This window comes from Silene latifolia, chromosome X, assembly GCF_048544455.1.
Source record: "Silene latifolia isolate original U9 population chromosome X, ASM4854445v1, whole genome shotgun sequence".
NCBI lineage: Eukaryota > Viridiplantae > Streptophyta > Magnoliopsida > Caryophyllales > Caryophyllaceae > Silene > Silene latifolia.
Genome location: NC_133537.1, coordinates 325,617,273 through 325,627,948, shown reverse-complemented (window position 1 = coordinate 325,627,948; position 10,676 = coordinate 325,617,273). Strand labels below are relative to the sequence as shown.

General features: G+C 39.9%; 1 protein-coding gene across 1 annotated transcript; it reads right to left on the bottom strand.

Moving 5' to 3' along the window:
- Positions 1 to 5,963: 5,963 nt before the first annotated feature.
- LOC141618262 (iron-sulfur cluster assembly SufBD family protein ABCI8, chloroplastic) lies at positions 5,964 to 9,078 on the bottom strand. The gene is made up of 2 exons (XM_074435365.1): positions 7,343 to 9,078; positions 5,964 to 6,465 (listed from the first exon to the last, which is right to left on the bottom strand). The coding sequence occupies exons 1-2, from the start codon at positions 8,792 to 8,794 to the stop codon at positions 6,247 to 6,249; spliced, it is 1,671 nt and encodes a 556-aa protein (XP_074291466.1). The 5' UTR covers positions 8,795 to 9,078; the 3' UTR covers positions 5,964 to 6,246.
- Positions 9,079 to 10,676: the final 1,598 nt, after the last annotated feature.

Genomic DNA, 10,676 nt, shown 5'->3' with positions numbered 1-10,676 from the left:
ACAACGAACAACAAACCCATCAACAAAATTACCTCAACATTCTTCCCAATACTATCCTTAATTGTATCATCATCTAACTCTCCGCCAAAAATCTCGTATCGTGCAAATATTCTACCAACTTCTTACTTTCCTTAATTCCTCGAAACTCATTACTAATCATGTTGTCCCAAAACTCCTCTATAACCATTAACTAACATCCTCGTGACGCTATCACACATTTCAATGATTCCTTACCTTTATATCACATGACTCCGGTGAATATTTTCCTCAGCTTACTTTTATCCTTCTTTTCTCTTTACACTCAATAATACCAATTAATAGTTCAACTCCTTATTCCTTCTAGCTAACTCTTTAGAAATCCAGTTACGTTCTCACTGCTCCAAAACTCACATCTAATTATTTCATATCGATATCATCTCACTCTTTCTTACCACAAATATTCTCTTATTATGCTATCACTCACACTTGCCACTAATCTATCCATAAAATCCACGTTCACTGTTTAAACAATTGCATCTCCCTTTTTACATCTCTAGAAATCAAAATTCTCTTTTTATACCGTTAATTGCCCAAGGAAATCACACATTAGTTTCATCTCTTAATAAACCAAATCTTCCAAACTCACTCACTGTCTACAAACCGAGCTCGCAACATGTCTCCATAAAGTTCACTATATACCGCTCTTCTCAACCTCTTTAAAACGAACTTTCAGTACATATAATCTTGACTCACACGATTCCTAACCATCTCCCTCCATAATTCTTTACACATCTCAAGCTGCCACTATCCACATCCTTACTTCCAATCTTTTTATTCTCACGTTCCTTAGACTCACATCATACTTTGCCCACATTCACTTACTTTTACGTTACTCAACATACAAACATATCACTCATCCCATTTCATCTCAGAAAACATGCTCTATGTCTCAATTAAGCCATAACAACCTTCCTTTTCTTTTTCCACTATCTATTACAACCACGTATAACTCATGTCCTCTCACCGAACTCATACTCACCACAGGTGCCACTCACTACACCACAAGATTGGGTAACTTACGCGTCAAGACCAACATACATGTAAAACAATGCATAAAGAGGCAAAATAATAACTTTGAATTAAACATAATATGCAACGAAGTCAAAAGATAAGCATATGACCCAAAACAGGGGCCACTAGATCGAGTACGCCACTCACTCGATCGAGTAAGTGACTTACTCGGTCGAGTAGGTGAAGATCAGAAGCACGTAAACAAATCACCAGGGCTACTCGATCGAGTAACTGAGGTACTCGATCGAGTGCCCCCTTACTCGATCGAGTACCAAGGATACTCGATCGAGTACCCTAATTCTCAGCACTGTCCAGTTTTCGTAAAACAGTCATAACTCACTCATTACTTGGTCAATTTGGGCGTGTGACCTATCGTTAGAATCGTAAAAGGACAAGCTATCATCTCCAATTGGAATCACATCAAAATCATTTATGCATCTCAAGTTATAACAGTTTAAAGACAACCTCTTTATAAACGAGAAACACAACTATTGATTTTTACTTCCCAAACGACTTAAACAACAACCAAGCAAACAAAACCAGTCCAAAACTCATAAAACCAGTATTCGTAATCATACGTTACTATTTTCAAAAATCAAGCAACAACATTCATCATGCACATAGGTTATATAACTTGTCAATCACGATTTACCCACATAAACATGCTCCACCCATGAATTTCATATTCTTATGCAATTACTTACTTAATCTCTTCCAACTAATTCATCAATTACAGCTACACACTTCTTACAACATATACCCATGAACAATCGTGGACAAGTACATAAACTTATCATACAACTCTATGCAGACAAAATATACGTATACAACACAACATTTCTATTCGCATGTTATTATTATGTCACATTATGAATCATCCATCATGTTTCTCATTCCAACCACAGTTCTATATATCTCATCAACAAGTTTCCTCATATCACCATTTTCTTTCACATGCTCAACTTTCTACTTCAACATCCAACAATTAACACATTCCATCACATTCATAAACCAGTTAACCAAACACACATACGACTCGACAAACACTTTCCCATGTGACCGGTTCAAAGTTGTAGGGCGACCCCTTGCGGCTTTAGGACGTCTCCCAAGCCTTTGCACTAGCTCCTACAACTTTTACCCCGGGTTCATTTTAATTGACTCCCTATGTTCATTAAGTTCATTGGTTACGGTTTCGGGATCGTCGCTCGATACCATTTGTAACACCCCCATACTCCGAGTGCCTTACCAGGACCACTCAGGTATGAAGACATCACCATCTCGGTTGCCCGAGGCATGATAATCAAATAGACAAAACAGAAACAACATTTATTATAAGTAATTTAATGAATAAGTACAATCCTCAAAACCAAACCAAAGTACGATACAAGATTCTCAAATGACTGTTCTAACTGAAATGTAGAATAAACTAAGGCTACAGCGGAAGACTCCTATCATCATGTCGTGGCATCCCAGGCTATCCCAAAGTACTCATCTCAATACCGCTCAACAACCGCTCACCACCCCCGAATGGATCACCACGCTTTTAAAACATTTAAACGGGTCGATTAATCACACAATCAATATAGATAACAATAATAAGACAAACAGACAATTTGAACCGTCACACACACACACACACACACACACACACACCACCAACTCCCATCATCTCAATACCGATCGTCCACTGGACCCACCACCGATGGGGGACCGCAGCCGTTCCCACCTAAGCCCCGCTCATCGTACGAGCGATAACCCTGTCCATTAATGTGCACATCCCCTTTCGTGGCGGGTTCCACGAAGGGCGAAACTAGGGCGTGAGATCACTCCCGCAAGTGACCCCACTCAGCCGAGAACGCATCTCGAGTACCATCACAAACACAACCACAATCACAATCACAATTACAATTACAATTATCATATCAATCAACTAACTACAGCACATCACCAATATCCCATTATGGGACTAATACTGAGTAGGAAATCCTACCTGGAAAGCACAACACGCAGACGGTATCTACAGCTGTCTCAAAACGCCTCTTCTATGAACTCTCCTCCTACCATACAACACATAGATACTACTATTCAATTACTATTCATAAAAACCCCCAATTCCTAAATTAGGGTTTCACTAATCTTAACAAAACATTATATAAATTACATTAAAAGCTTACCCTCGACGCAAGGAATCCAACGACACAAACTACGATGCAAACCGACCGTCTGAACTCCGGGAATTGTCAAGAACGCGATTAGGAAGAAGACAAGTTGCTTTCTCTCTTAAACAGGTTTTAGGTTTTGTAAAAAGTGATTTAGAACAAAGACGAATTGGTTTAAATACCTTAATCGCGTAATTAACAAAACCCGAGAAAACTCCCCCGTAAAACCGGACACTCGATCGAGTACCCAAGGTACTCGATCGAGTACCCCCCTACTCGATCGAGTGCCCCAGCTACTCGATCGAGTGCCCAACAGGTCAGAAACTATTTTATTCTGCAACATACCCTTACTCGACAGAGTAAGGGCTACTCGATAGAGTACCCCCAAGACCATAAATACGGAGTATTACAGTTATCCCCGTATCTGTTCCTTCTATGTGCGGAAGTTTTGTCTAATTTGTTACGCAAGGCGGCTGTGAATGGCTCTCTTCATGGTATTCGGGTGGCCCCTCATGCACCGACTATCTCTCATTTACTCTTTGCAGACGATAGTATTTTCTTCGCGAAAGCAAATGTGGAAGAGGCGGATGTGATTACCGATATTCTACGCCAGTATGAAGGGGCTTCGGGACAGCTTGTAAGTTTGGATAAAACTACTGTCTCATTTAGTAAAGGGGTGGACGGAGGAAGGAGGAGGTTAGTAGCGGCTCGGCTGGGGGTGACTGAAGTGGAGGAACAGGCTCGCTATTTGGGATTACCCACGGTGATAGGTCGATCCAAAAAAGTTATTACGGATATTATTCGTGATAAACTGTGCAAAAAACTACAAGGATGGCGCGGGAAAATTTTGTCTAGGGCTGGTAAGGAGATTCTCATAAAGGCAGTTGCCAATTCTCTCCCTACCTATGTGATGAGTGTTTTTAAAATTCCTGCGAATTTTTGTAATGAGTTGCGGTCGATTGTATCGAAGTTCTGGTGGGGTCATGATGAGAATAAGCGGGGGATTTGCTGGGTCTCGTGGAGCAAATTGGCTCGGCCAAAGGGAATTGGAGGTCTGGGTTTTCGCGATTTTCGCATGTTTAACCTTGCTCTCCTCGGCAAACAAGGTTGGAGGTTGATTACTAATTCTACGAGCTTGTGGTCACGCCTTATGCAAGCTAAATACTTCCCCGATAGTGATTTCATGTCGGCTTCTCTGGGTAATAACCCGAGCTACACGTGGAGGAGTATTTTCGAAGCCCGGAGTGTTCTTGAGACTGGCTTGAGAAGACGTATTGGTGGTGGGAACGATACTAAAATTTGGGGTCACGCTTGGATCCCAGGCACCCAAACGGGCCGTGTTCTTTCGCCATGTAGGCAAGGGAGTGAAGAGTTGGTGGTGGCTGAGTTAATGACCGCGGATGGGAGGGGTTGGGATGAGGGGAAGTTGGAGTTTCATCTCCTTCCTTTTGAGAAGGAACGAGTGTGCAACATTCGGTTGAGTCCAAATAGGCCGAGGGACATGTGGTACTGGGGCAGAGAAAAGGATGGGATCTATACGGTTCGGAGCGCTTATAAAATGCTCGTGGGGGAAGCTGGTGATATGGAGGGTGGTTCGAACTGGACTAGTGATAAATGGCTCTGGAATCGGCTCTGGAAGGTATCGGTTTGGCCCCGTGTGAAACTCTTCTTCTGGCAAATGTGTAGTGAAGCTTTGGCAACACGAGCAAACATCGCAGCCCGAATAGGAGGTGAGTACTCTTTATGTCCTTTTTGTCATTCTAACTATGAATCTAGTATACACCTTTTCAGGGATTGTGGGGTGGCCGCTTGGGTATGGGAGGAGCTGGAGATGGAAGAGGTAACGGAGTCAAGGGGTGGGGATATACGAGAGTGGGTGGAGGCTTGTTGGAATGATATGTGTCGAGAGGAATGCGTTAAGTTCATGGTGGGTTGCTGGGCCATTTGGGAGCACCGAAACAAAGTCATATTTGACAATGTCGCGGTGGAACCGGGTGTGGTAGCAGGTAGGGTGCGTGACGTGCTCAGGGAGGGAGTAGGGGATGGTGGCGGTACGACTGGAAGGAGAAGAAGTAATGGGAATGTCGAGGAGGCCGAAGGGTGGAAAGTGGCGAGGGAAGGGTACGTCAAAATTAACGTTGACGCGGGTATAAAGGAGGGTGAGGGGGTTGATACGGGGGCCGTGTGTCGTGGAGATAGGGGGGAGGTGCTTTGGGGGATGTCCATTGCGCGAAATCAAGTGTGGGAACCCCATATAGCTGAGGCGGTTGCTGTGTTGGATGCTTTGGAGGAAGCTGCGCGAAGAGGGATCCAAAAGCTGGAAGTAGAGAGCGATTGTTTACAAGTAATTGAAGCAATCCATAAGCGGAGCGATGGGAGAAGCATTTTCGCACTTATTATTGATGATATTGTGTCGTTTAGTTCTAATTTCCTTTCCGTTTGTTGGTTACATGTTAGTCGAGTTAATAACTGTGTTGCACATGCGTTAGCTCATTGTATTCCACGTACAATTGGTAGAGTTGTGTGGGAGGATGGTTTACCACCGACTGCGACAGCTGCTGCTGCTTTTGATCAATTATTAATAGATTGAGACCTTCGGGTTTTCCCCTCAAAAAAAAAAAAAAAAAGACTGCTGAATAAACCGGTTGGCACAAATTGGAAGAGATTCATTATCTCACAAAAACTAAACTTTATGGCGTGAAGCAATACGGAAAGACTGAGTCAGTCGAACCAGCTGATTCCAGAATCACAACATTAAGCAATACGTAAAGACTTGATGCATACATCAAGGATCAAAGAAAATAGTATACAAAGTAGTTCAGTTTATTGGCAGTGAATTACTAAATACTCCGTGTGAATCCATTTCTACGTAAATATAGTGAACACAACAACAGTAGTGTATACGAAACACAGGAGGGAACTCTAACCTAATAACAAGCCAGCATCATACAAAACTCTGAAACTGTATGCTAACAAATATTCACAAGAATGTGAGGTTTGATTGTTTGCCGTTTGAGTTATATGCAGAATAACATCATTAACCAACTGATCCTTCTAATTTGATGCTCATGAGTTGATTCACCTCAGCGCCAAATTCATCAGGGAGCTCGTTGAAGACATCCCTGCAAAATCCTGAAATCATGGCTGCCATCGCCCTCTCGTAATCAATGCCTCTTTGCTGGAAGTAGAAGAGCTGGTCTTCCCCAATCTTGCTTGTACTGGCTTCATGCTCAATTCGAGCTTTAGGGTTCTTAACCTGTAGAGAAATTCGACAGTAGTTAATGGAAGAGAAAAAAAAGAAAGGAAAAGAGCCATCTAGTTCACTTGAAAACTGGTAGTTCGGCCCCACCCAATAACCCGACATCTTAATAAAGAACGCGTAAAGATTTTGTTGGTCTCACATGAGAGACCTCTCATACAAGACTGAATGTTACAAGAACACAAAAACTTAAATGAGATAGTCGCACATGTGGCGATTCATTTTGGAAGTCGATCTTAAGGGCTGCGCCTGATTTTCAATTCTATTGAAGCGAATAAACATGATATGAACATGAAGGGTTTAAGCATGTTCTTCAAGCAAAATCATGACTACAGATTACTCCTCCAAGGTTATCAGAAACCAATGACCAGGGGGGAGGGTCTCCAAGTTAAAATGCTCCAAAATATGACAGATATTGGAAACAATATCGGATAATAATGAACATATAGTGTGCAACTATAAGTTTTAAGCTGAGTTGAACTGACTGAGAGAAAATAATGACTACTCGGGTTCGAATTGTCAGGTATTGGAAACAATATCGGATATTGTGAATGCAATTACAAGTATTCTTCCCTGAACATGTACATAGCATCACGAACCATAAAGAGAGAAATATAGATGCATTTTCACACTGATTGTCAAACAAAGCATATTGCCAGCCTTCAGATGAATGAAAAAATGCCAGAAAACATCAAACAATTTTTCCCTTTTAACACATAGTACTACCGTGAGAGGAAGACCAAAAAGAACTGGCAAAAACAGCATATGTAATGTAGTGCTATCAGCAGCATAAGCAAACAAGCAAATTTTTAATAAGGAACTCCGAGGAATTAAAGACTGATAACTCCAACTCAAGAATGTTAGAACTAAATACCTGAATATAGGGATACGTATTGGCAGCAGCTTTATCACCAATAAGCATAGAATCACACTGTGAGGAATTCCGAGCATTATCTGCTTTCGACATAACCTGCACCAGACCCCTATACACATTCCTTGAATTCCCAGCTGAGATACCCTTGGAAATGATTCTACTTTTGGTATTCTTACCCTTATGTATCATTTTTGTCCCGGTATCTGCTTGCTGGTAGTTATTCGTCAAGGCAACCGAATAAAACTCCCCCACCGAGTCATCCCCTTCCAAAATAACACTCGGGTACTTCCAAGTAATAGCTGAACCCGTCTCCACTTGTGTCCATGATATCTTTGATCTCTCCCCAGCACACAACCCTCTCTTCGTAACAAAATTGTAAATCCCCCCTACCCCTTCCTCATCGCCAGCATACCAATTCTGAACTGTCGAATACTTAATCTGAGCATCAGTATCAGCATACAACTCAACCACAGCAGCGTGCAGCTGATTCGTATCATAAGAGGGCGCAGTACACCCTTCCAAATACTCCACAAAACTCCCCTCATCAGCAACAATCAATGTCCTCTCAAACTGACCAGTTTCAAGAGCATTAATCCTAAAATAAGTCGAAATCTGCATCGGACATTTAGTCCCCTTAGGAATATAAACAAAGGATCCATCACTAAACACGGCCGAGTTCAAAGCAGCATAGTAATTATCATCAGTAGGCACAACCTTACCTAAATACTTCCTAACCAAATCAGGATACTCCTTAACCGCATCCGAAATCGAGCAAAAAATCACTCCAACTTTCTCCAGTGTTTTTCTATGAGTAGTAGCAATTGACACACTATCAAGCACAGCATCAACAGCAATATTACTAACATTCGCGAGACGGTTTCTTTCATTCAAAGGCACACCCAATTTTTCAAAATACTTGATTAATTCAGGATCAGCTTCATCTAAACTATTCAAAGTTGGTTTCTTTGTGGGTGCCGAATAATAACAAAGATTCTGTAAATCAACAGGTGGGTATCTATTATCAGACCATTTTGGTTCAACCATTTTCAGAAATTTATGATATGAATTTAACCTAAATTCAAGCATCCAATCAGGTTCTTCCTTTTTTAAAGAAATTAACCTAATTGTTTCCTCAGATAAACCTTTCGGGATCGTATCAGAATCAATTTTTTCACTAAATCCGAATTTATACCCATTTTTGAGGATTTCCTGAATTGTGTCAACATCATTTTTTGATGAATTTTCAGGAATTAATGAAGGAGATAGAGACTTACCCTGTTCAGGATTTAGGGTTGTTGATTTATACCCAATTTCTGCTCTAATTTTGGGGAATTTTGAGCATCTGGGTATTGTTGTTGAGGGTTTAAATATTTGAAATTGATTGTTTTTTTGTTGATCAAAGGTTGGTTTTAGAGAGATTGTTGAGATGCGATTCGCTAGTAAAGAAGCCATTGTTTTTCTTCTTCTCAAAGTGGAGGAATTATCTGGAATTTGATGTAGAGTTTATGCAAATTTTATGTGGATATGGTAAATTTGTGAATTGTGATGATAAGAAGAGGTCAAAGATGAATGAAGTTGATAGAATTGTGGAGATGAATGGAGATTGTTTATGTCAATAGCCCTCATAGGTGACTGACTAGTCTTGTGGATGACACATGCTTGTTATTCATTGTTTGGTCTTTGTAGCCACTTGGCCCAAATGTATTGTCTTCTTTTGGATTTGAAACAAAATTTTCATTAGATCACAAATTTAAGAAAGCATCTCAATATAGATGGGATATCCGTCTATATATCCGTCTATAGTTATAGATGGACCAAATGAAACTCTTCAAATGAAACTTTTATGAAAAATTCTTAAAGCGACAACTAAAAACTACTTGAAAAATTGTTCACTCTTTCACCATAAGCCTAATTCAGCCTCTTAGCAATGATGTAAACTTATGAGTCTTCGGACTCTTTTTAGAAAAGGACTGAGATGGCAGGTAGATAATGGTGTCAACATTAACTTTTGGTCTGATAATTGGGTTTTTTTCTCACCCACTTACTAGCAGTATGGATGATGATGACAGTAACCGTGATCTTAATCTTTTGGTTAAAGATCTTATAACAGCTGATAAATAATGGGATGTTTGTAAATTATCCACTTTAGTGAATAATGATATTGTAAATCAGATTACTAACATTCCACTGCCACAAAATGATATTCCAGATACCCTCCTTTGGGGGGTTGTTCGTGGATGGAAGCGCAAGGTTTGTTCGATCAAACTCTTGAGAAATGTGAATTTCAGTAGATTTGGAAACTGGATATTCCTCCAAAGTTAAATTTTTTTCTTTGGAATGCTTGTGTTGATGGCCTCCCAACGAAAGGTAGGCTACTCAAGAGTCATATTAGTGTCCCACCTCATTGTGTTTTATGCAACTATCCTATCGAAACACAAAGATCATTTCTTTTACAAATGTCTCTTTATTGGGTCTGTTATTCAAGATATGAACATTATTAGTTATAACAATTTTTTGTCAAATTATAATAATATTGCAAGTCAAAGTTTTGTAATGAAACTCAATTATCTGAAAGACTTAGTTCCAAAAGATGATTTCATTATTTCTCAAAAAAAAAAAAAAAAGATGATTTCATTAAGATTTTTATTTGGTGGAATGCATGTTATCTTTCAGCAAACTTATTACTTTGTGTAATAATAGCATTAAGATCTGGATTGAGACTGAACATAAGGACCTCAACAACCCCAAAAAAGACAATTCAACTAGAATCAATTCTAGTAAGGAGAAATCTGGTGGGACAAACCTAGAAAAAGTTTCCTAAAGCTAAATTTTGACGGGTCGAGAATAGAAGGCAATAAAGTTGCTTTAGGATATTGTATAAGAGATCATAATGGTAATGTCATTTTGTTAAGAACAAAAAAGTGCAGATCCAATAATATTCTTGTTACGGAAACTCTCGCTTTAAAAAAAGACATTTCAGCAGCTACATTCTTAAGAATCTCAAAGTTAATTGTAGAGGATTATTAATCTCAAAGTACTTGGCAAATCCCTTGGGAAATCTCTAGTATTATAAAAGATGTGAAACTAGACACTCATTGTTTCGATGAAGTAATAACTAAACATTGTTTCTTTGAAGCCAATAAGATTGCTGACTTTATGACTTCTATTGGACATTCATGCCCAACTCTTTCGAGGTGGTTTGAAAGCCGATGGCTTCAACTTACCTCACTCATCCGAAAGGATGAGATATGTTAATCACATCGCAAAGAATCAATCTAGTTTTTTTACCTTTAAAAAAACGCCAATTAGTTACTCCCTTCATTCAACTCCACTT

What these genes read in the sequence shown, in the direction of transcription:
- LOC141618262 (XM_074435365.1), bottom strand. Translation starts at nt 8,794, where the DNA reads ATGGCTTCTTTACTAGCGAATCGCATCTCAACAATCTCTCTAAAACCA. An exon ending in ATACGTATCCCTATATTCAG is followed by an intron (nt 6,466 to 7,342) that starts GTATTTAGTTCT and finishes ATTTCTCTACAG; the next exon opens with GTTAAGAACCCTAAAGCTCG.